General features: G+C 57.7%; 1 protein-coding gene across 6 annotated transcripts in view; it reads right to left on the reverse strand.

Moving 5' to 3' along the window:
• Window positions 1-24,764, reverse strand: part of Crtc1 (CREB regulated transcription coactivator 1) — a 57,600-nt gene that overhangs the window by 7,312 nt on the left and 25,524 nt on the right. For 2 of the 6 annotated variants that reach the window (XM_076553081.1, XM_076553080.1), the window contains exons 2-12: window positions 21,038-21,154; window positions 18,008-18,145; window positions 17,089-17,150; window positions 14,048-14,142; window positions 12,269-12,354; window positions 10,199-10,239; window positions 9,755-9,963; window positions 3,905-4,038; window positions 2,864-3,007; window positions 2,705-2,755; window positions 1,067-1,168 (exon numbers count right to left, since the gene is read on the reverse strand). In XM_076553081.1, coding sequence (XP_076409196.1) covers window positions 1,067-1,168; window positions 2,705-2,755; window positions 2,864-3,007; window positions 3,905-4,038; window positions 9,755-9,963; window positions 10,199-10,239; window positions 12,269-12,354; window positions 14,048-14,142; window positions 17,089-17,150; window positions 18,008-18,145; window positions 21,038-21,154 — 1,179 coding nt within the window. Of the gene's footprint in view, window positions 1-1,066; window positions 1,169-2,704; window positions 3,008-3,904; window positions 4,039-9,754; window positions 9,964-10,198; window positions 10,240-12,268; window positions 12,355-14,047; window positions 14,143-17,088; window positions 17,151-18,007; window positions 18,146-21,037; window positions 21,155-21,341; window positions 21,576-24,764 lie in introns of those variants that run through there. The other 4 variants (XM_076553079.1, XM_076553078.1, XM_076553083.1 and 1 more) reach the window with 3 other exon arrangements.

A 24,764-nucleotide genomic window follows, 5' to 3' on the forward strand; every position in this document is an offset into this window, starting at 1 on the left:
GGCTGAACGAGACAGGATGAGCTGCCTGCCCAGACTAGGACAACCTGCTTCCCTTTGGGACAAACAACATCCCATAATTGCTCAGAGAAGTATGTGATGGGGTGTGGACTCCTCCTGCTTGCCTCTGTGTGTCCCCGGAGCTCCAGAGCTCAGTGTGAGTGGACTGAGAGGTGTTGACATTGGTGGACTCCAGGCGATGAAGCAGGTGGATGGCCACCATCGGGGACCTCACACCCTCCTCCCTGTGCCCCAGAAGCAGGCTGCCTGGCACTCCTGGCTCTAGCCAGGAAGGAGCCTATCGCCTCTTACTAGGGTTGAGGACAGACTTCAAGACCTGGGGCATTACAAAGGCCGATACAAGTCTCTGCCTGGTGACATTTTAGGGTGGGGTGCCCCAGGATGGTGAGCCCCTGAAGATCCGCACAGAATGTGGGCCTGATGAGACTGAGCCCCGCTCGACCCCTGAGTTAAGTATGGACAGCAGGGCAGGAAGTGAGGGGGGCACTTTCTGAGGCTGACCTGGGCAAGCCAGAGGCACACACTGTGCACTGGGAAGGCATTCAGGACGGACTCAGAGTCTGAGGCCACTTGGGCTCCACAGTGAATGAGGGGACAGCCTGGGCTACATAAGACCCTGTCTCAAAAGCACAGCCCAAATAAAACAAAGCCCACATCAGCCAAGTGAGGTCACATACAATCTGCTGTTCCAACAACTGGACTAGGGGTGGAGGCAGAGGCAGGGCAGCCACCGCAGACCATCTGGTCACCTCGGCTGTGCTGATAGGCTACCCCTTGACCTTCACGGACCTTGGGGCTTCTGAGCCACACTGTGGGGCTGTTCTGGCATCCTGAGAGCCTTTGACGGGTAGCTCTGGGGCTGGGGTTACCAGTGTGACTAACTTGCGTGCCCATCCTGTCTTGCCCCTCGGCACAGGTGGCCTGCTCAGTGGGCGCCCAGCCCTGGGCTGATGGCGAGGACAGATGGCATGGAGTGGGTGACACCACAGGACAGCACTAGACACATGGGACAAGTGACGTGTGGCAGGGCCCAGGGAGGGGCCCTTACTTGCGGGGAACTCCCAGGGGAGAAGCCTTGATTGGAGACTGGAGAGGTGGGTGACTGGGTGGCCGGTGAGCCCGCGCCTGTACGGTACTGCAGAGCCGGTGCCTGTGAGGACAGACGGGTCAGCGTCCGCCGACTCCTGTGCCGGCCACGAACCCCAGCCCGACGCCTGGACCCTCCTGAGAATCCAGGACCCTCAGGAGAATCCTCCTGAGAAGTCTACCTTGACCTCCGAGGAGGAGCTGACTGATGCAGCTTCTCAAGGCCACATGGAGGGCTGCAGGGCCCCACGGGAGCCCGCAGCAGGGACTCCTGCCTGGTGCACAACCCTGACCCTGTTCAGAGCCAAAAGCACTGGGCACAGCATTCCTAGACACGTGCACACCCACCTGACACATCTGCCCACTCACACTGTAATCCACTCACTCCTATTAAGCACGTCACATACAATGCCACTCATCTGACCACCCCACTCATCAACACCCCCGACTCATGAACACACACAAAACGCCCACAAACACACTTGCACACACCACAGCATGCACCACTTACATGAACATATACATGTGTGCATATCCACGGACACAGCCATCTTCATATGCCCACATGTTTCAGCATGCACTGACACTATGCTTGCATACCTAGACACACGTGTACAGACACACACTACATGCCTGCTGCACGCACCCTGTGGGTGTGCTGGAATTCACACATGTTCACACTCATTCAACCCCCCACCCCATACACTGGGCAGGACCAGCAGCTTCACAGGCCTCTGCCCCACCCCCTCAGCCCCTGGGTCCGCAGCGAACACACGGCACGGTCCCCTCAGGAGCAGCCTGCACCCTGACACCTGACAGCGACCACCTCCTTGCCTGCTCAGGGCATTACCAAGGCCCAGCTTCTCAGAGGCAGGCTGTGTAGGGCAGGGCCTGAACTCTGACCCCACTCCAGCCCGGAGGCTGCGTGTACCACACGGTGTTCCCGAGCTGTCACGCTGGCCTCTCGCACAGCCTCCCCAGAGTACTGAGTGGCCCTGAGTGAGCCGCCTGGGGTGGGGTCTAGGGAGGGGCACCCCATCAGCAGCATGAGGGTGAAGGAGGAGTACAGGGAATCCACTGTCCCTGGGGTGGGGGCCAGGCCCTGCTGATTCTCTGTGTATGGCTGGGGCATGGCGCCACCCCCAGGCCCTGAGCGGGCACTTCCACCGGGGCCCCCTTGGCAGGTTCCCTCTGAGGCTCAGAGCCGCTGGGCGGCATGGCCTCCTAGCTGCTGGCTGGGTCACCTGATCACCACCTTCAGGTCAGCAGCCTAGGCTGAAATGGAAAATGGGGAAGCTCAGTGTTCCCAAATGGGTCCTCCTGTAGCTGAACAGAGATGGGACCTCCACCCCTGCATTTAGCAAGGCATAGAGGTCAGGGGTTAAAGGGTCCAGCCTAGGTCCTGCCCCTCAACCTGAATCTGCATCTCATGCATCTCCCTCCAGCCTGCGCCTCACAGCGCAACCCAGTCCCGACTTCAGCGAGAGGGCGGCCGCGAGCGGGATATTCTTGAGAGAAGCCTGGGACCAGTGACCCTGTCTGCGCTTCGACAGTGCCAGCCGGAGCCCCACGGAGTGCCCCGGGACCCCTTCAGGCTTACCGAGGTGGCGTCGATCCCCATGGGTGGCTGGCCGGGGTTCTCTGCAGAGGACTGGGGAAGAGTGGACGGTACAGTGACGGAGAGAGGTGGCAGCTGGGGCCCCCGCGTCAGGCTGGCACTGGGCAGCAGCGGCCCACCCTGGGGGAGGCCCACGGACACCTGCGGGGGCGGCGGCTGCTGCTGGGACACAGGCGGAGACGGAGGCGGTGGCTGGGGCTGTGGGGGAGGCTGCTGGGAGCCAGCCTGGGTGAAGAAGGCAAAGGGCAGCTGCTGCTCCAGGGACAGAGCATCCATGGCCACGGCCTGCAGCAGAAGAGAAGGATGAGGCGGAGGCGCTGGGCCCTCAGTGCCGGCGGCGGCAGGGGAGGAAGTCTGTGGGTCTGATCCCAGCCTGCTCTCCCTTGATCAGGAGGCCAAACTCCGTGAGGATGGACCTTACCCCGGCAGGAAATGACAGAATCTCTAACGGCATACAAAATAAATCCAGAGAGACCCTGGGCGGAGGTGCACACCTGTCCTCCAGCGCTCGGGAGGCTAGGCAGGAGTATGGGGCCGGCCCACGCTGCGGCCTCTGCCTGCTCACCCTGATGCCTGCTGATAGACCACTAATGTAGCCAGGAGGCGACGTGGGAGAGGGGAGCAGAGGGCGGTGACTTCAAGGTCATTCTCCGCTCCTCAGTGCTGCACAAACCTTGTCTTAAAAACAAAATACTCCAAAATAAGTATAAAACACTGCTTTATGCCTGGTGGTGTCGCACGCCTTTAATCCCAGCACTCGGGAGGCCGATCTCTGTGAGTTCGAGGCCAGCCTGGTCTACAGAGCGAGATCAAGGACAGCCAGGGCTTCCCAGTGAGACCCTGTCTCGAAAAACCCAAAACCAAAACCAACCACCAAACAGACACAGTTTCTGTCTCAATTTGTTGATAAACAATACACACAGGGCCGGCCGAAGAGGTGGCTAGGAGTTGAGAATGCCAGCTGCTCGTGCAGAGAACCTGGGTTCGGTTCCCAGAATCAGTTCCCCTCTAACTCCAGTCCAAGGAACCTGACACCTCTGGTCTCCAAGGGAACCTGCACACACATGGTGCACATCCACTCACTCAAGCGCACACACACACAAATAAATACAACAAGGTCCAGACCCCACAGGCCCGGGGAAGGAAGGGCTGGTGGACTTCCCACCCACCTCGCCCTCGCACCTGAGTGATGGGTGACAGCGGGGACAGGGTGGGTGACACCTGCTGGGCCTGCTGCCGCCTGGCCTCTGTGCTCAGGGACAGGGGGCTGATGACTGCTGGCCGGTGCTGCGGAGAGGAGCTGGGGGTGTTCATACCTGAAAAGAAGAGGGGGGCTAAGGAGAGGCGGCCACACGGGCACAGCCCAGCTGCCCAGAGAGAAGCAAACGGGCGCTGCCTGTGGCCAACCCCAGGACGGGGCTCTGAGGACAGCTGTCCATCAGTGACCGCCCTGGGTCCCCCAGCCCAGCAGTCTACTTTCTTCTGGCGTGTCTCACAGCCCCAGCCAATCAGCACTGCCCCACGTAACCAACCAGAGCCTGTCTTGGGCTTGGACATTACCCCTGGGGGTGCCGCCCATCATTGGTAGAGGGGAGTTATCGCCACAGAAGCCTAGGCCTGCCGACCTCTGGTGACAGGGACAGTGGAGGTGTGTCCTTACTCAGCCTTTATGATGTTCCCTGGTTTAGAAGATAATGTCCTTCCCTACTGGCACATATATTGATTTATTAAGATTTACTTAATGTGTGTGAATGTCTTGCCCAAATGTATGTCTGTGCACCATGTGTGTGCTCGTTGACAGTGGAGGACAGAGAGGGCATCAGAGCCGCTGGACCTGGAGTTACGGGTGGCTGTGAGCCACACGTGGGTCTGGGAACTAAACCTGGTCCATGCGAGAGCAGCCACTGCTCTTAATCACTGAGCCAACGCCGTGTGTGTGTGTGTGTGTGTGTGTGTGTGTATGTATATAATATATATATATATACACACACATATATATATGTATATATATATGTATGTATGTATTTGTTTGGTTTTTCAAGACAGAGTTTCTCTGTGTGTGTAGCCTTGGCTATCCTGGAACTCTCTTCGTAGACAGGCTGGCCTCAAATTCACAAAGATCCGCCTGTTTCTGCCTCTCAAATGCTGGGATTAAAGGTGTGTGCACCACTGCCTGGACCCTTTTTATATTTTTATTTATTCTTTTTTTTTTTTTTTTTTTTTTTGGTTTTTTGAGACAGGGTTTCTCTGTGTAGCTTTGCTCCTTTCCTGGATCTCGCTCTGTAGCCCAGGCTGGCCTCGAACTCACACTGGCTCTGCCTCCCGAGTGCTGGGACTAAAGATGTGTGCCACCACCACCGCCCGGCTCTTTATTCTTTCGAGACAGGGTTTTGTGTAGCTCAGGCCGGCTGTGTAGTGAGAACGACCTTGAACTCCTGAGCCGCCTATCTGTGTCATGAGTGCTAAGGGGACAGGCACAAGCCACCGTGCTCAGTTTTTGCCGTACTAGGGACTGACCCAGGGACTCTGGGCACGGTAGGCAGGCACTCTGTCAGCTGAGCTGCAAGCAGTGTACCCAATGAGCTTCCCGCTGCCAAGGCGTCACTTGTTTCACACAGGGCTATCCTGGGACTCACTAGGTAGCCCAGGCTGACTCTGGCCCCAGAGCAATCATCCTCCCTGTGTCCCAGTGCCAGGATCCCGGGCCTGTGCCGCCATAGGCCCTCTCTCTTTTTGGCTTGGCTCAGGCAACTCCATCCCGAGGGTTTCTGCAACACCAGGGCCCTCCACAAGCATGTTCTTTCCCGCCAAGGCACCTCTTAACACCCTAGTGACCTTCATCCGCGTCCTCCTTTGGCACCTTCAGGATGGCGGAGCTCCTCCCCACTCCCCACCAAGGCTGCCTGAACTGAAACCAGACTTCTTCTCACTCCCCAGCCCTGCCCTGAAGTGACATGCCCACACCTGCCAGGGCCTCTGCAGGCCCCGCTGCCCCAGCCCTCACCCCCTCCCCTCCCCTCCCCCTCCCCCTCTGAGGACTCTGATCCCTGAATTCTGAGGCGATGAGGGACCTGGGTGAGATCGAGGGCACAGGGCAGAGAGGGGGCAAGCTGCCTCATCCTGGGCGCCAAGCCAAGCAGGCAACAGGCCCTTCTGATGACAGGGGAGCCCCGAGGCCCGCACTGACACCTCCCTCCCCCATGTTCCCGCAGACGGCTTCCTCAGCAGCAGCCAGCAGATGTTAACAGCGCCCTCAGGCGGTCCCAGTGAGGTGCCAGCATAGGGAGGACTTGGCACCGTCAGACCATCAGAGCCAGGTGGGAGTGCCAGGAGATCTGGGACCTGCCTGCCCCGGCACCGATCCGCCTTATTCCTGGAGTTGGGAACACACCTAGCGTTCCCAGGGAAGATGAAGTGAGAGGCCTTTGTGCCGGGGCAGGCACCTGTGAGGCGGCCCGCACTCCTCAGATCCTGCTGGGCTCTGCTCCTACCGAGCACTGGGGTGGGTGGGGTGGCTCTCCTGCTCCGGGGGCAGAGCTGGGGCGCTGTCTGGGAGGGAGCACTCAGAGCTTCCTCGAGGCCAGGACTCTGGGCTGCAGCCTTGCTTCTGAGTGACAGGCACCTGTCAGGGCTGCTGAGATACAGAGCACATATGGGCCAGTGAGGACACATGCCAGAGGTCGGAGCTCTGTAAGAAGTGGAGGTAGGGACTGGAGAGATGGCTCAATGCTTCAGAGCACTGGCTGCTCTTGTAGAGGACCCAGGTTCTGTTCCCAGCACCCACATGGGCTCACAGCCATCTGTAACTCTAGTCCCAGGGGACCCTACAACCTCTTCTGACCCCAAGAGCACCAGGCACACACACGGTGCACAGACACGCAGACACTCACACATATAAATCTAAAAATAATCAAAAAAATAAGTCCATGTGGAAGGCTGGGACTTGGCTGGGGCTCGGTTGGTACAGGCCGGTTTGCCCAGGATGCACAAGAGCCTGTTCTGGTCCCCAATGCCACATACACCGGACAGAGTGGTGCATGCCTGTCACCCCACACTTGGGAGACGGAGGCAGGAGGATTAGAGGTTGGAGATCATGCCTGACTACACAGCAGGCTATAGCCCAGCCTGGGCTGTATGAGACCTTGTCATCAACAAAATGAGCGGGGTGAGGTGGGGCTGGACAGATGGCTCAGTGGTTAAGAACACTTGCTGCTCTTGTAGAGGACCCAAGACCTTCTTCCAGCTTCGGCAGGCACCAGGCACGCACGCACGCACGCACGCACACACACACACACACACACACACACACACACACACACACACACACACACACGAGCAGAAGTGGGACATACGGCAATCTTTCTGTTTCTTTCTTTCTTTCTTTCTTTCTTTCTTTCTTTCTTTCTTTCTTTCTTTCTTTCTTTCTTTCTTTCTTTCTTTCTTTCTTTCTTTTCTCTCTCTCACCCTCCCTCCCTCCCTCCCTCCCTCCCTCCCTCCCTCCCTCCCTCCCTCCCTCCCTCCCTCCCTCCCTCCCTCCCTCCCTTCTTTCTTTCTTTCTTTCTTTCTTTCTTTCTTTCTTTCTTTCTTTCTTTCTTTCTTTCTTTTCTTATTTGTTTTTCAAGACAGGGTTTCTCTGTGTAGCCCTGGATGTCCTGGAACTCACTCTGCAGACTATGCTGGCCTTGAACTCACAGAGATACATCTGGTTTTGTCTCCCAAGTGCTGGGATTAAAGGCATATTTCATCATACCTGGCCTCCCTGGATTAATTTTTAAACATGGATTCAAAGTAAGTAATAAGCATGAGTACACACACACACACACACACACACTGTGGGCCGCAGGAATCACTCTGCCAGCTGCTGTGTTTAGCCCTGGCCCTCTGATCATGAACACAAGGGCATTTTTAATCCTTGCCTAAGCACCACCACACCCAGAGAGGCCAGATGGGCAGGCAAATCACACGGGCACCCTGCTGGTGGGTCCCTCTGCCCAGCCTGGGTCACCTATGGAGCCGAGCCAGCTGGAGGGATATCTGGACAGGGGAGGGCAGGGCAGGCTGGCCAGGTGGCAGTGGCCTGGCCCTGGCATGTAAGCCCTGCTGGAGGGGCCCTGCAGGCCTCTTGAGTTTAGCCAGCCTCCTGTGTACCGGCCTGCAGACAAGGTGGGTGGGGCCACGGTCCCCCCGCCCCTTTCCCTTAACAGGCTCTGGCTATGGTGGGGACTGTCTATGTGCCAGGGTCCGGCTCAACCTAAAAGGTGCCCAGAAAATGAAGTCCCCGGCGAAGGAGCGTGGCTGGCTTGTAACCACACATGGCACAGATTCATTTCTAGGGTAGGGTCGGCCACCCTACCTACCCTAGTTTACACTGTAACTGCAGCTGGAGAAGGCGAGAGCAGGAGGCAGAGAGAGGAGCAAGGTTTGGACGGGCAGCCTCTGTGCAGGGCTGAGGCCCCGGCTTCTAGAGCCTCCCTGTGCCCTGGGCCTCGTAGCTGAGCGCTGACAGGCATGTGACCGGGCTGTGAGGACTCAACAGCCGCACTGATGGTCAGTTCTCGTGTTCTGGCCCCACCTGCTCACCTGGAAGCCTAGGAGAGGGGCTGGGGCGGTGGTGTGTGCGGCACCGTGGTAAAGAGCTGCCTGAGCTCGTGTGGACGAGTCCACTGCTGTCTTTAGCATCTACGGAGCAGACGCGAGCCCTCGTTTTCAATCCCAGGAAATAGAAACCCCTCAGGCACAGTGGCCCCATCCCACCTGCTACCCCTCGCTGTGCTCCCATCAGTGGGAGGCATGGAGGCCTGGTCTCGGCTCCACCGGCCCGGCCCGGTCACGGTGCTCTTCAGCAGCTCTTTGCCCCCCATCCTCAGTGTGCCCCACCATCTGTCCTAACCCACGTGGCAACCCACAGCACTAACAGCTTGGGGCTTGCTGTACGCCCTCGGGGACAAGGAGACACAGGCCACACCAGGGGGCTGAAGAAGAGGGGGAGGTGCCAGCTGGGGCAGTGTGCGCCAGGGAGCAGGACAGGGAGGCGCCACGCCCAGGCAGCCTGTGCAGAGGCCCTGGAGGGACAGGTGGACTGCGATGTCAGAGCTGGGAGATGGTCAGAAGAGGGAGCGTGGGTCTCCGCTCTCGTGGGGCAGGCACAAGGCTGGGGGGAGGAGGAGCTGAGCAGGGTCAGGGCGAGCAGAGCATCACGGCGGGCTGATGGATAAAAATAAAGAGGACGCAGCCACAGTAGTCCCGAAAAGCAGTGTTGGGTCAAACTGGGAGCCAGAGATGGGCAAGGAAGAGCTGGGGCACGGAACAGGCCAAGGGGAGAAATAAGCTTTTCAAGGGTGAGGGTGGCCGGAGCATGGCCCAGTGGTTAAGGGCACAGGCTGTTCTTCTATAGGATCCAGGTTCAGCTCCCAGCATGCACACAATCACCTGTAACTCCAGATCCAAGGATCCAGCGCCCTCTTCTGTCCTCAGAAAGTACTGTGCACACAAGTGCACACTCACACATGCGGGCAAAACATCCATACACATAAAATATTTTTTAATTAAGCCGGGCGGTGGTGGCGCACGCCTTTAATCCCAGCACTTGGGAGGCAGAGCCAGGCGGATCTCTGTGAGTTCGAGGCCAGCCTGGACTACCAAGTGAGTCTCAGGAAAGGCGCAAAGCTACACAGAGAAACCCTGTCTCGAAAAACCAAAAAAAAAAAAAAAAAAAAAAAAAAAAAAAAAAAAATTTAATTAAAAAAAAAAAAAAGGGGGGGAGCTTGGAAGGGCCAAGCCAAAGTCTCACTAGCAAACGAAGTCAAAGGCTCCCTCCTGCTCCCAGACCTCCCCTGAAGCCGTGCGCTACACGGCACAGCCCTAAAGCCACCCTTGACTCCTGGAGGCAACGTTAGCTTCCCACCCCAGGACCTTTGCACAGGCTGTGCCCCGTGTGGCTCTGTGGACAGGTGTTTCCCCTTAGACACAGTCCCATGAACTCTTCACTCCAGCGCATGCTGTTGCGGGGTGTGGGCGGCACGGGAACCTTACCCTGACCTGCGCCGCTGACGCCCAGATGTGCCAGACTGCCGGTGCTGCTAGAGCTGGTGAGAGCGGGGAAGGCGGGCTCCTCGGGGTCCAGCGGCGTCGGGAGTGGGGAGGGAAAGTGGGTGTTGGTGAGGTCAGGAAGGGAGCCCCCTGTGTTGTGGGTAGCGGGGATCAGGGCTGACGTGCTCTCCTGCTCTGCAGATGGGAAGATGCTGGGGGGGGGCAGATGCAGACAGGACGTGAGGTCTGGGACAGTGACGGGCTGGCCAGCCGCGCCACCCTAGGACAACTGCAGTGAGACAGGAGGGGCCTGAGGGGTCAGTGGGCACAAAACAACACCCCTGGGTGAGATGTGAACATGACAGGGCCCCAGGTGGGAGGACAGCTGTCCACAGGGACGGGGCCAGGACCTCCTGGGTACAGGGGGTGTGGGGGGCCCAGACTTACTTGATTCCAGGAACCTCGCAGGACTTGGGCCTGGAACCCGTCTGAAAGAGAGCAGAGCAGTTGGCAGGCATGGCCGCCTGTGCGCTGAGCTCAGTGCCCTTCTGCTATTCCCGTCTCCTGCCCAGGATCAGCAACCATGCAGGGGTGGCTTGGAGAAGCCCAGGGCAGAGCCAGGAGTTATAAGGAGGGGCCTTCCCAAACCCTCTCCAGATCCTGTAGCTGCCCTGTGGGTAGTCACGGCCAGGGTCTTTGCTGAAGCCCCAAGCCCAGATCTAGGCTGCCGCACTGGGGACTCCTGGCTGCCCATGGGCTCTGAGATCCTGGTCCTCTGGGGGTCAGTGCTGCAGGCTGGAGCTCACACAGAGGATGCAGGGCAGGCAGACTGCAGCTGCGGGCTTCCCTGAGGGTGACTTGTGACCAGCAGATTCGGTGTATTATGGGACTCCGGCTGGGGAAGGTTTGGAAAAGCTTCCTGGGGCAGCAATATGCCTCAGCCAATAGAAGAGCTTGCCACATAGGATGACAGTCTGAGTTTGATCCCTAGGACTCCCAGGGTAGAAGAGACCGGACTCCTAAATTTGTCCTCTTTCCTCCTCACGCATGCCAGATACACATACAAGCACAAGCACACACACACACACACACACACACACACACACACACACACACACACACACACAATATGTTTTAAAAATGTAACGAAAAAAAAAAAAAAAAAAAAAGAAAAGACAAGCAATCCATGGACTCGGAGGCCCTAAGGTCTCTGAACATGTATCCATCCTTTTTAAAAGTATTTCTATGTTGGCAAACCGCCTTGTAGCCCAGGATGGTTGCAAACCGCCTTGTAGCCCAGGATGGTTGCAAACCGTCTTGTAGCCCAGGATGGTTGCAAGTCCCTGCTCCTGCTGCCTCAGCCTCGGGGCGCTGAGATGAGGTGAGCATCAGATCACACAGGATCAGCTGTGCACAGGCCACACCCACCCTGCTTCCAAGCTGAGCCAACAAGAGTTTAGAGGCATTTAGATGGACAGAAATTCTTTTCTTTTTGTTTATTTTGGTTTTGGTTTGAGACAAGGTTTCTCTGTGTAGCTCTGGCTGTTCTAAGACTCTCTATGTAGACCAGGCTGGCCTTGAATTCATAAGAGATCCACCTGATCCTGGAGGCAGTGGTGGCGCTCACCTTTAATCCCAGCACTCGGGAGGCAGAGGAAGGTGGATCTCTGGGAGTTTGAGGCCAGCCTGGTCTACAGAGAGAGATCCAGGACAGACACCAAAACTACACAGAGAAACCTTGTCTCGAAAAACCAAAAAAGAGATCCACCTGCCTCTGATTCCTTGCTGGGATTAAAAGTGTGCACCACCATACCCAGCCCTTCAGTGTTGGGGGTGGAACCCATATGTGCTGGGCAAACCTGCTACCCGAGTCACACCACTGGCCGCCCTTTTATTTTGAAAGGAAAAGACGAATTTACTTTTTAGTGTGTATTTTGCCTGCATGTGTGAATGTGTACAGGTGTGTGCCTGGTGCTCAGGAAGTCGGAAGAGGGCACTGGTCTCTCGGAGCTCAACACAGATGATTGTAAGTCACCTTGTGGGTGCTGGGAACCAGACCTGGGTCCTCGGCAAGAGTCGCTGAGCCACGTGCCCAGCTCTACCTCCCCTTTAAACGGCGTTTATTCCTTATTTGTGTGTGCATGGGAAGGGGTCTGCGCACGCTTGTGCTACTGCAGGCACGCGGAGGTCAGAGGACACCTTGAGAGAGTCGGTCCCTCCTTCCACCACGTGGCTCCTAGGGCTGGAACTAGGTCCCCAGGCTTGGTGGCCAGCGCCTCTGCCTGCCGAGCCTCACCAGGCCTGCTTTTTCTTCGTGTTCTGAGCAAGCCTTGCTCTAGGGCTCCTGCCTCGGCCTGGGCACAGTTTGACAGGCCTGCTGTGGATGTCAAAGCTTGGGTTCCGGTCAAGCTGAGCAAGGGTCCCACCCTGGGGGAGATGGAGCCACCTCAACACGCCACCTCGTCATCTGTTTCGGGCTGGCTTTGGGAGAAGCTTGGCCCACCCAGCGGCTCTCACCTTCTTTGAGTCCCATGACTGCTTAGCAAGGGTCTTGTCCGTCTCGGACCTCGTCTCCTCCATGCCCGGGACGGTGAGCAGCAAGACTGGGTGTCGGGGGAGAGAAGAGTCAGGACGCCATGACTACACAGCCCAGCGACCCCAGGGCCACGCGGACGGCACGGCCCTGACAGCAAGCTTGGGAGGTTTACTGAAGCTCTGAAAGAGGGCCTAACCACCAGGAAACCCTGCACACGGGCTCTCAGCTGGCGGCCTGCGCACAAGAGCCAAGATGGCGGCAGGACCCCACCCCAAGCTGGCTGGGGCCCTGGAAGCCCTGACTTCGAAGGTCAGCGGAGAAGCTGAGGCTCACTGTTCCCCGGCCTGCACCCAGCAGCTGGGCCAGGCTTGGGTCCCCCACACTTGACCACAGGTTCTGACCCCACTGCTGATGCCACCTGGGATTTAAGTGATCTGCCTAGACTGGGTGTGCTTGAGGATGAGCAGAGATGTCAGAAGGGACCTCAGGCTAGACCAATGGGTGCGACTGGAGAGCTTCGAGGGGCCTGGGGGGACGAGGGACGAGGGACGCGGGGATGGACATGGCTTGATGTGCCTGAAGCCTGCCTTAGTCACAGTGAGGGGGTCTTTCTCCAATGCTGGGGACGGACCTGGGCCCCAGCGCTCAGCAAATGCCCCGTGGCCACACTCTGCCCTGTTTTCTGCCTCTTGCTGGGTTCATGTCTTCCCTTGTGACTTACAGGGCCAGAAGGAGCAAAGGTAGATGGGAAAGAACTTCATGGAAAGCAGGTCAGGGGGGGCCAGGAGGCAGCCAGGGGACCCTGTACTGCCTTGGTCCCTCTCAGAGCGCAGGACGTGGGTCCTTCCACGTCACAGAACCCCACCGAGGCTCCTGAGAGGGCATGAGACTGTCATGTGTACCCCATTTAAGGAGACCCACAGGTTTCAGAACATCCTGGACTGTTCTCTCCGACCCCCCCTCTGCCCCCCGCGCGCCCCGCCCTGCAGACAGGGTCTTTAACTTGCAGCCTTGGGTGCCTGCCAGCAACCCTTCCCCCATGGTGAGTCTTAACTAGTAGAGGCTCCCTGGGACCCAGGGACCTGCCCCACACAGGCCCTCTCTCAGCCCCTGGGCCTCAAGTACAAGGGAGGTGATTTCCCTGGCTTTGGTGTCTGGGCCCTGTCAGGCCTGCCATGGGTGTGCTGCACCTAGCCTCACAGCCCACACTTCTGTCTCTTCAGACAAGAGCTGTCGGGGCCTAACTGCCGTGCGGGAGCCCAGGACCAGGGCACAGCCTCAACTGCAGGGCTGTGTGATGGCAGCGGGGGGGGGGGGGGGGGGGGGGGGGGGGGGGGAGCTCTCCCCAAACGGGGGAGGAGACAGCCCTTTTCTCACACAGGCTACCCGGCTGGGACCAAGGGAGGGGCACAGACGCTTCCGGGCAGGAGAGCTGGGGGCCCTGGATCAAGTGGTACCTGAAGCTAGCTACAGTCTATCCTCCACTCCTGTGTGGGTTAATAGACCTTCTCTGCATGTGCTTGCCAACTGGCCCAGAACACAGCCAGTGCTCATCGCCCAGCGATGGTTCTACCTACAAAAACGTACGCATCCTTCAACACCCAACTCCAGCACCACCACCCCGCCACCCCGCCCCTGGGGCAAGACTCCTCGAGAACATTTGCCCTACTCTGAGTCTCTAAATATTAGTCCACCACAGTCTGGTGACCTCACGGATACGGGGGCCACCCGAGGCTGGGTTGCCTGGGTCCCTGACATACCTCTCTTCTGGTGTGCATCCTGGGACCCGCCTGTGAAGGATTCTGCCTGCGTGGGTGTCATTGTGCTCTGGTGCAGGGCGGAGTCAGAGTTGGTCCTGGGGACAGAGAGACGGTGACACTCAGGCTCAGCCTCGATCTATCCAAGTTAGATACAGCCTTAGTCCCTACGAGGGTCCAGGACCTGCCCATGGGCAGCCTGTGTGGGTCATTCCATCGCTAGCTGTGTGGGCTCAGGTTAGTGCTCTGACCTCTCTGTGACCAATTTTATTATGGGTAAAATGAAATGAAAATAGCCTAGACTTTTCTACAGGGTCTCATGTACCCCAGGCTGGCCTCAACTCACTGTATAGCTGAACTTGGACCTCTGATGGATGGTTCTGTCTCCACCTCCAGAGCGCTGTGATAACATGCACATGGTGTGCCATGCACGTGAAGTCAGAGAGTCTTGTGGAAGCTTTCCTTCTCTGCCTTCTGAGGCACAGGGTCTTTCCCTGTTCACTGACTGAGCATGCCAGGCTGCTCCACACCCCATCTCACTGCATTGTGTGCCAGGATTACAGATGTGTGCTGCTGTGTCTGACTCCATGTGGGTTACAGGATGTGAACTCAGGGCCGTGTGTTTGGCAGTTTCCCAAAGAACCTGCCACTCGGCTTTCCATGCCTTTTTTTTTTTTTCTTTCTTTCTAAAGAATTGTGATTTTGTTTTTGTTTTTGTTTTTTGAGACAGGGTTTCTCTGTGTTTTTAGTGCCTGCCCTGGATCTTACTCTGTAGACCAGGCTGGCCTCGAACTCACAGAGATCTGCCTGGCTCTGCCTCCTGAGTGCTGGGATTAAAGGCGTGCGCCACCATGGCCCAGCAAGAATTGTGATATTTTTAAAGATTTATTTATTTATTTTTTGTGTATGGGTGTTCTGCCTGCATGTGTGCCTGTGTGCCATGTGAGTGCCTGGTGTCCATGGAGGACAGAAGAGGGTGTCAGATCCCCAGGAACTATAGTTATAGATGGCTGTGAACCACCATGTAGGTGCTGGGAATCAACCTGGGCCCTCTGGAAGAATCGTCTGCGCTCGTACCTACGGAACCATCTCTCCAGCGCAGTTTTATGTGGAGCTGAGGATGGAACCCAGACTTCGTGCGTGCTAAGTGAATACTCTACCAACTGAGCACCAAGCACTCCCTCCGGCCCCAGCCCAGCTTGGTTTGTTTTAACTGTGTGTTAGCCAGGGATGGTAATCCATACGCGTGGTCCCAGCAACGGTGAAGACAGAAGGATTGCTTGAGCCCAGGAGTGTGAGGCCTGCCTGAGGAGCACAGTGAGAAACCACGTTTGAAAAGCCTGGGCCAGCCAGAGAGCGCGGAAGACAGCAGTGCTTGCTGCCGAGCCTGATGTCCTAAGTGTCGGCCCTGGACCACGTGGTAGAGAACTGCTCAAGGTGACCTCTGACCTCCACCTGTGGCACACATGCTCTCCCCCGCCAAAGCCAGGTGTCATAGCGCACACCTTTAATTCTAGCACTTGGGAGGCAGAGGCAGGTGGATCTCTGTGAGTTCGAGGCCAGTCTGGTCTACAGAGTGAGTTCCAGGACAGCCAGAGCTACACAGCGAGAATCTGTCTCAAAACAAAACAGAAAAGGACCTGGGCCATAACTCAGTGGCTGAGTGCTCCCTTGGTACCCATGAGGCCTTGGGTTTCATCCCTGGCGCCACATAAACCACGTGTGGTGACACAGGCTTCTCATTTCAGTGGCTCAGGCTGGAGGCAGGTGTTAGAGGTCACTCCCAGCTACGCTGCAAGTCTGGGGTTGGCCTGAGTCCATGAGACCCTGCCTCAGAGAAAGGAAGAGCAGCTGCAGAGTATGTTATTAAGTATCACCACTATCGACGGCCCGTGTCCTTCCTCAGGAATCCACAGGGCACCGAGGCTGGGTGACTCAACAGGCATCCCTCTGGGACAACGTGCAGTGTTGGCAAAGGACCTTCACCCCCAGACGTCCGTCGTCTCCAGGTCACAGGGCACTGGACGCTCACACTGTATGCAGTTATTATATTGTCCCCCCCCCAAGATTTATTTTATTTATATGTATATGTGTGTGTGCATGTAGTTCCTTTCGAGGCCAGGAGAGGGTGTCAGATCCCCTGGAGCTGGAGTTACAAGTGCTTGTGACGCAGCCTGTGATGCTGGGACCCAAATCCGAGTCCTTGGAAGAGCAGCCAGTGTGCTCAGCTGCTGGGCTGTCTCTGCAGCCTCTAGTTTTGAGACAGGGTCTCAATGTGCAGTCCGGAATGGACCGCCTGCCTCTGCCATCCTGTGGGACCACCACATCCAGCAAATACCGATAAGCAGCATTTCCCACAGCTTCCTTTTTGTGGTGCTGGGGATAGAAGCAGGGTCCTCACGCACAGCCACAGATCTGCATCTCAGCTGCCAAAGACCTTTGAGAAATGTGTCTGAAATGCTGCTTCCATGGAGCAAAATGCCAGGCCTGGTGGTGCTCAGGAGGGCGAGGACCACTTGAGCCTGGCAATCTGCAGCCAGTCTGGGCCAGAGTGAGAGGCTGTCTCATTAAGAGAACAAAACAAAAACGGAACAGGCAAGACCCACCACTGACGATTCAATTCTAAAAAGAAATAAGAAATGTGAGCCAGGTGGTGGTGGTGGTAGCGGCGGCGGCGGGGGCACACGCCTTTAATCCCACAACTTGGGGAGGCAGAGGCAGGCAGATCTCTGCCTTTGAGACCAGTCTGGTCTACAGAGTGAGTTCCAGGACAGCCAGGACTACACAGGGAGACTCTGTCTCAAAAAACCCAACAAACAAAAAGAAATATGGAAAAAGAGAAAGAGAGGAGCAGCCGGGAAGGGAACTGGCTTTGGAGGCTCCTGAAGTCATGCTCTCCGTATTTCAGAGACAGTTCACTTCGGGAACCCTTTAGAAGCACCTGGCTCCCTTGGTCACTTTCCAGGCACTGTGCCCTGCATCTCCACGCAACTGTAACAAACACCTCCTGTTTCCTCCCAGAGGCAGGTGGCCCTGGCACTGACCTCCTCCAGCTGGTGTCCGCAGGAGGCGAGAGGTACACGGTGCCGTAGGGGCAGCTGTCGGCGTGCACGGGTTAAGGGAACCTCGATGACATGGAGGCCACGGCACAGGAGGCCACGGCACAGGAGGCCACGGCACAGGAGGCCACAGCACAGGAGGCCACAGCACAGGCTGCTGGGAGCTGCTGGGCGGGGCCTGGGCTCCCTGCTGGTGGCTGGCCTGCAGACAGCTGGCCAGGAGGGCAAAGGGTGTTTCCTGTCTGGCTGGAAGCAGCTGCTGGTGCAAGGGCTCCCTAGGGGGCCAGACCCATTCACCTACAACTCAGCACCACCCTCCAAACCGTTCCAAGACGAGGCCTGGGCCTCACACGGGGCCCAGATGCCTCAGGGAAGCCGAATACAAGTGACCTCTTCAACTGAGGCAGCTCCCTGCACCAAAGGCTCAGAAGCAAGGAGCAGAGGGCAGACAGACAGACAGACAGCTCCATTGCGCAGGGTTGGGGGTGGGGACGAGAGCGACCTAAGGCCACTCTGTGATGGGGACCTCACTGAGGCAGCCAAGTGAGGAGGAGGACCCTGGCAGGTGTCCACCCTGCAAACAACAGTCCGACAATATGTGTGGGGTCACCGTCGTGTCCATCTGGACCTGGCTGTCTGTGGCCTCAACCAGAAGACTCTCGACTTCTGCAGCCCTTGAGAGGCTGCGCTCCTTTCCCGATCACCCCTTGCGGCCCTGTCCGCTGTGGTCTGGAGTCACACTCTCCTTCACTCTTTCCTCTGTCCCACTGACCCCACCTCTGACTCAGCACACTGGCTCTCTCCAGGCTGCCCCCCAGATTTCCCCGATCTGGTGTCCAGAGGCAACGGTGTGGACCTGTCTCCTGTCCCCTCCCTGTCCCCACACCCTCTGCAGAAAGGATATCTGTCGTCCGTGCTTGTCAACCGACAAGGGCCGGCGGTGGGGGGAGCCGAGTCTGCCCCGCTCACGATACACTCTGTCCACAAGCCCGTGGTGTCGTGTAGTCCGACTCGTGTCCAGGCCTGAGGACTGAAACGGTGTCTGGAGAGAAGGATGGGCCAGGAGAGGGAGTTCAGAAAGGATAGGGAAGACACAAACCCAGGTTACTGGTTGAAGCCTGAGGTTCCCCCATCTCTACCCTCGGGGACCTGAGCTACGGACACACTCAGACTCCACTCCACAGACTTCTCTGGCAGCCCGAGCTCCAGCTGACCCACGGGCTAGGGTGCAAAAGCCGGCAGGGCTGTCCCAGGAAGGGCAGGAGGCAGGCGGTACAGGCTGCATGTTAGGGCCAGACAGGGCGGTGCGAGCTCTGCCTGGGTGCCAAGGATAGCTCTCCCCAGCTGGCCAGGTGCAGACAGGCCTCCACCCTTTCTCCCAGGCCTGGCCTGCCTCCTGTCCCCACCTACGTCATCTCTGGAGGGGCCTGCCAAGAGAGGCCCCCGGGGCTTCAAGCCCAGAGCTGCGGCGGGGCCCACCTGGCCCAGCACTTGCTCCCAAGAGGATGGAGGCAGAGCCCAGAACTGCTCTGGATTGAGCAGTGGCCCTCTCTCCTACCCCTCCCGCCCCCACCCCCAGCATCTCAGCCAGGCGCCACTAGGAGCCAAGTCCAGGCGCCTTCCGGGGCCGGGGCCTGGCTGGCTGCGGCTGCTTACCCACACCTGGGCTGGCACAAGACTCCAGGCGAGCCTCGGAGTCCCCAAGGCTGCCAGAAGCCTGTCACCATGTTAGGGTGAACTCAGATACCTGTGCCAGCCCAGGACATGTCTTGCCCCATGTCTGCCGGGTCACCTGGGCCCTTCTATCCCCAGGCAGAAAGCAAAAGCCATTCTAATATTCAAACAGGCTTCCTGTCGGCAGTGGCTGGAAGGACCGGCTACTTCCTTCTCGCTGTCTGCCTTCAGGGCACTGCCAACTCTCTTTGTGACTCAGAAAAAGCCCTTGGTGGTTTGGGACTTTTCTATACCTTTCCCCATGGAAAGGCAGTGAGCCCCAAAGATGGCCATGAACCTCACCACCAGGGCCTGGGGAAAGAAGGGGCCAGTCATCTCTCTGAGACATCTATAAGCCCCAAGGGGAAACTGAGGCAGCTGGTGCCCATCTCTCTAGGCCAAGAATGCCCCCACACATCAGGCCCCTCCCAGCTCTCTGCCCCCATTAGCAACCAAGACACACACACACACAGGCCACTAGTCCTCTGGACCCCACCCAGCCTTCCAACCCCATCCACTTCTCCAGGCCCCTCCTAACTCTACAGCCCCATTTGTTTTTTTTTTTGTTTTGTTTTGTTTTTGTTGTTGTTGTTTTTGAGACAGGGTTTCCCTGTGTAGCTTTGCACCTTTTCTGGAACTCGCTTGGTAGCTCAGGCTGGCCTCGAACTCACAGAGATCCGCCTGCCTCTGCCTCCCGAGTGCTGGGATTAAAGGCGTGCGCCACCACCGCCTGGCTACAGCCCCATTTGGGATCCAGCACTTGGCATGTGCATGCTTTGGGGCTTGGACCATGCAGCTTGGGTCACACGCTTGGACTCTGCTGCAACAGAACCCAGGATACGTGCATGTGGCATCTGCCCAAGAAGGACCCCAAGAGTCCTGGGAGACTTTGAGCGGCATCCATACACACTTCCCAAGACGGAGGCACTGAGCAGATTCGCTTCGGGTAGAGGGATAGAGGGGGGACCTACCTGAGAGCCACAGGAACAGCTGTGGGGCACCCAGTGCCCACATATGGGATATGGGTCAAGGTCTTTTTTTTTTTTTTTTTTTTTCTGAGACAGGGTTTCTCTGTGTAGCTTTGGTGCCTGTCCTGGATCTCCCTCTGTAGACCAGGCTGGCCTCGAACTCACAGAGATCCACCTGCCTCTGCCTCCCGAGTGTTGGGACTAAAGGTGTGTGCCACCGCCGCCTGGCATGGGTCAAGGTCTTACAGACTGGTGCTGGGCAAGGACAGCCTCAGTCTGGGGCTCAGTTACCAGAGACACTGAGCTGTGGCCTGGGCTACCCCCAAAAGTCCACTGCACTGAAAATGCAGAGAATCTGAACTGTCCCGTGGGCATGTGTGCCTCAGGCACATGTGGGCCCAGTACGGTCCCTTGTGCCCTGGGCCTGAGAAGTCCACGGTGGGGACCATGCAGCGCTAAGTGAAGGGGCTGGGTGCAGGGAGGAGGGGCTGGAAGGAAGATAAATGGAGGTCACCGCCCCGGGAAGTGGTGACTTCAGTACACCTGGCCCCGGGACTCCACAGTGAGGTCCCTCAGGACCAAGCTGGCAGCTCACAGCACACCGGGCACACAGGCCGCCCGCCCCCGCAGCCACACTGCCACGCGGTAAGGGAGGAGCCTGCCAGCTCTTGGGGCCATGGTTATTCTCAGACCCTTGGTAGCACTGTGTCTGAAGACTGGGGGCCCTGTCCGCACCCCGCCTTGCACTTCTGAAGGCTGGGGTCTGGGGAGAAGACGCTAGCCCTTATCTACGTTATTCTGACAGCAGCCGTGGCCTGAGGGAGCCACGGGGGTGTGCGGCTCTGCCAAGAACTGTCTGCAGACAAGTGGGGTCAGGCGGCGGGGCTTCCTTCTGAGAGCTGCGGGCCGGGGAGGCGGCGGCCGAGCCAAGCCCCCGAGGCCCTGAGCTCTTCCCGAGGCCTCAAAGGCTGCTGGCAGGTGCAGCGGCTGCTGAGTGCTGTGAGCAGCCGTGTGGGGGCGGGCGGGGGGCTGCCTCCAGGAGTCTGGAGCTCAGGGAACCTGGCTAGGCCTCCCCACCTCCACCAAGCCCTGGGATATAAGAGAAGTGGGAGGAAAACGCTCAGCCTGTGGGCCACTCGGCTGTCCCTGGAGTACGTGGCTGACGTGGGGCCCAGAATGGGACAAAGTTGAGACAGGAAGACTGGGGAGTGTCACCTAGGAGAGAGGAAATGCCAGGAAGGCAGGAGGCTCACCTGGAAGGAGAAATCCATGCTGCCACTTCCGATCTGGTTCACGTTGGGCAGGGAGCCGCCATAGTACTGGCCGCGGCTGGGGCCCAGCTGCAGGTACTGGGACTTCTGCAGTTGAAGCTGGGGAAGCAAAGCCACCGGGTGTCACCATGCAGGAGGGGACACGTTCTAAGAGAGCCCCACAGAGTGCCCAGACACCCACGGTGGGGCTGCGGGACTAAGACTCTGGAAGGGGCAGAGCCTGGCCTGCAGGGCCCCCGAGTGGACAGCACACCCTGGAGAGACAGACTCCTGACCCCGGACTTACGGAGCCGGCCGCCGGGTTCCCTCTGCCGGGGACCGAGGGAAGCCTGGCCAGAAACCATACATATGCTGGCCGCCGCCGCCGAGAAGCCTCTTTCACTAGTGGGAAACTGGCTACTGACGTAATATGTGTCCCAATTCCCACAGGACCGGGGGCTGTCTGAGCCCCCAGCTCCTTGGGGCCCTGAGGAAACAGGCACAGCCACCCATCCGAGTGGAGTGGCTGCCGGTCTCCAGCCCTGCTGGAGTGGGAAGATGGTCTCTGGGAATCATAGGGGACAATGGCAGATGTTTAACTGAGGGGCATGGCCCATCTCCCTCAGTGACCATGGTCCTCAGTGTCTGAACGCAGTGGCCAGGCACACAGGAGAGCGCCATTAGCTCTGGCTGGGCCTGTGGTTGCTAGGGTCCCACACTGTGTACACAACAGGGCCGGTTCTCAGTTCTCACAAACGACAGAGGCCCAAATCCCGCCCCTCTCCCACGCCAGCCCTTGCTTCCTGGGGAGGCCTCGGCCATTGGAGGGGAAGCAGAACTCCAACCGGCTGCATGCCAACAGCCAAGCACCTCGCCCAGGTAAACAGCTGTTTCCTGTGGGCCTCAGTGGAGGCCAGAGGAGGATGAAGGGGCCTGGTCCTTAGGTCCTCTGCTGGGTCTGTACGGGTGGTCTCCGTGTCCTCAGTGGAGGCCAGCCGGTCCCACCCACAGCTCCCCACTGAGCCCCTCCCAACAGCTACGCAATATGGAAAGGGGCGGGCAAGATGGCTAGGCAAGAAAAGGTGTCTGCTGCTAAGCCTGAGGACTTGAGTTCAATCCTTGAGTCCCGGGGAGAGCTGACTCCCACAAGTTGTCCCCTGACCTCCATCCACACAAGTGAGAGTAACTGAAAATATGAAACAAGCCAGAACAGGTGTACCTCCTGGAGAGACGCCAAGGTGCTCCTATCGCCCACCTTGTCCAAGGCTGTGTCTCTCCAGATCTCCTGGGTCACACTCCATAGGTCCTACCTGTCTCAGCCTCAGTTTCCCACCTCCTAGTATGAACCCCACAGATGGGTCTGTGCTCACCCGCCCCTGTGGTGACAGAAATGGCACTGCACAGTACACGTGTGTCCACAGATGCTTCTCCAGGGCTGGACAGAGCCACATCAGGACCACTGTGTTTACAGCTATGTCTGGGAACAAAGGAAGCCTAGCATTTGGGGAAGAACCTCAGAACTGGGTCTGAGGGGTAGGATACTCGGGGCTCCGCCCACCCTGCACAAGCCTTGCTCTCCTGCGACGCCAGAGCCTTGCAGCCGCTGCTCTATCTAGGCTGGTGTGGTGGGGACTTCACCACCCCTGGGGCGGTTTCTCTCTCTCTCTCTCTCTCTCTCTCTCTCTCTCTCTCTCTCTCTCTCTCTCACACACACACACACACACACACACAGGCTGCGCAGGAAACAGGTCTAGCCTGTGTCCCTTGTCCCCAGGTGACCTGGAGGCCTCCAGCACATTCTCCCTGACAGAGTACCATTGGGCAGGGTATGGGGTACGCACCTGTTATTCTAGCACTCAGGAGGCTGAGGCAGGAAGGACAGGAGAGCAAAGCCAGTATCTTAAGGGTTTCTATTGCTGCGATGAAAAATTATGACCAAAAAGCAAGCTGGGAAGGAAAGAGTTTATTTGGCTCACACTTCCACAGCACTGTTCATCACTGAAGGAAGTCAGGACAGGAGCTCACACACACAGGGCAGGCACCTCCAGGCAGGAGCTGATGTAGAGGCCATGGAGGGGTGCGGCTTACTGGCTTGCTCAGCTTCTTTCTTATAGAACCCAGGACCACCAGCCCAGGAACGGCACCTCTCATCAATCACTAATTAAGGAAATGCCCCATAGGCTTACCTACAGCCCAATCTTTTTGTTTTGTTTTGTTTTTTCGAGACAGGGTTTCTCTGTGCAGCTTTGTGCCTGTCCTGGAGCTCACTTGGTAGCCCAGAATGGCCTCGAACTCACAGAGATCCGCCTGGCTCTGCCTCCCGAGTGCTGGGATTAAAGGCATGCGCCACCACGGGCCGGCACCTCCAGCCCGATCTTAGGGAGGCATCATTTTATCAGCTGAAGTTCCCGCTCTCAGATGACGCCAGGTTGTGTCAAGTTGACAAACACCAGCCAGGACCGCCAGTCTCAACTTCATGGGACCCCAGTACAGTTATCTGAAGTGGGAAACAGAGCAGCGGGGGATTCTTTGTTGGTTTAAACTCCACGGGGAAGCCTGGCGGTGTGAATGCGAACAGGGGGTGAAGGCTGAGGTTTGTCCTAGGCAGTGGGAAGCTCCCCCGGCCCCCTCCAGAGCAGCAGCCTGAAGCTCAGCAGTGTGCTGAGCTACCTAGGAGCTGGAGAATGACTGCAACAAAGAACTCGAAACACAGGGGTCAGTCACGAGAGCCCGCGGATGATGTACCCTCCAAGTCCTATCAGGATCTGATATCAACAGCTGTTCATCTAATTCTACCATGACACTCATGATTAAGTCTCGGTCTCTGAGACAAGGATGCAAAGGAGTACGCCCCACAGTTAGCCACACGAGCTCTGAACTCCCAGAATGCACTTCTGCTGGAAGGAATTTATGCTAGGTCTTTATGTAGAAGACAAGTACTCAGACACAGTCAGGAGCTGGATTGAGTTTCCATCAGCCACTGGCTAAGGAAACCTGTTTAAAAAGAGAAAGAGCGGGGCTGGAGCGGCCATGCCAGCAAGACGGCTTGGCAGGTATGGACGGCTCCGTACCAAGTCTGACCAAGTCTAGCGACCTGAGCTTGATCCCCACAATTCACGTGGTGAAGGAAGGAGCCGACTCCACTCGTCCTCTGACCTCTACGAGTGTGCCATGGCATGCTCTCACACACAACAGATAGATGGACGGACGGACAGACAGACAGGGGTGTTTTTTTGGGGGGGAGGGGAAGGTGTTTGAGACAGAGTTTCTCTGTGTAGCCTTGGCTGTCCTGGATCTCACTCTGTAGACCAGGCTGGTCTCGAACTCACAGAGATCCGCCTGCCTCTGCCTCCCGAGTGCTGGGATTAAAGGCGTGCACCACCGCCCTACACAGTATTTAAGGAGTATCACCATGCACCTGGGCTTCAAGACCACCTGCCATCAGCCCGACCAGCTGGACACTGGACACTGAAGTCAGCCATGCTGGTGGCCACTCAGTCGGCAAGACTGACCTCCAACAAGAACCCAGATGCTCTGGCAGCATGGCTGTGCTGGCCCACACGGTGCGGGCAGGATGACCATGCCCGTGGGCTAAGGGGATGAGACAATTGAAAGGCCTGCCCCATGCCTCCTGGGCCGTCCACCCTGTACTTTCTGGTTGAAATCCTGCCCTTGGGCTAAAATAAGCTACAACTGTAAGTCAGAGAGCTTCCAGAGAGTTCTGAGTCTT

This window comes from Peromyscus maniculatus, chromosome 17 (genome assembly GCF_049852395.1).
Source record: "Peromyscus maniculatus bairdii isolate BWxNUB_F1_BW_parent chromosome 17, HU_Pman_BW_mat_3.1, whole genome shotgun sequence".
NCBI lineage: Eukaryota > Metazoa > Chordata > Mammalia > Rodentia > Cricetidae > Peromyscus > Peromyscus maniculatus.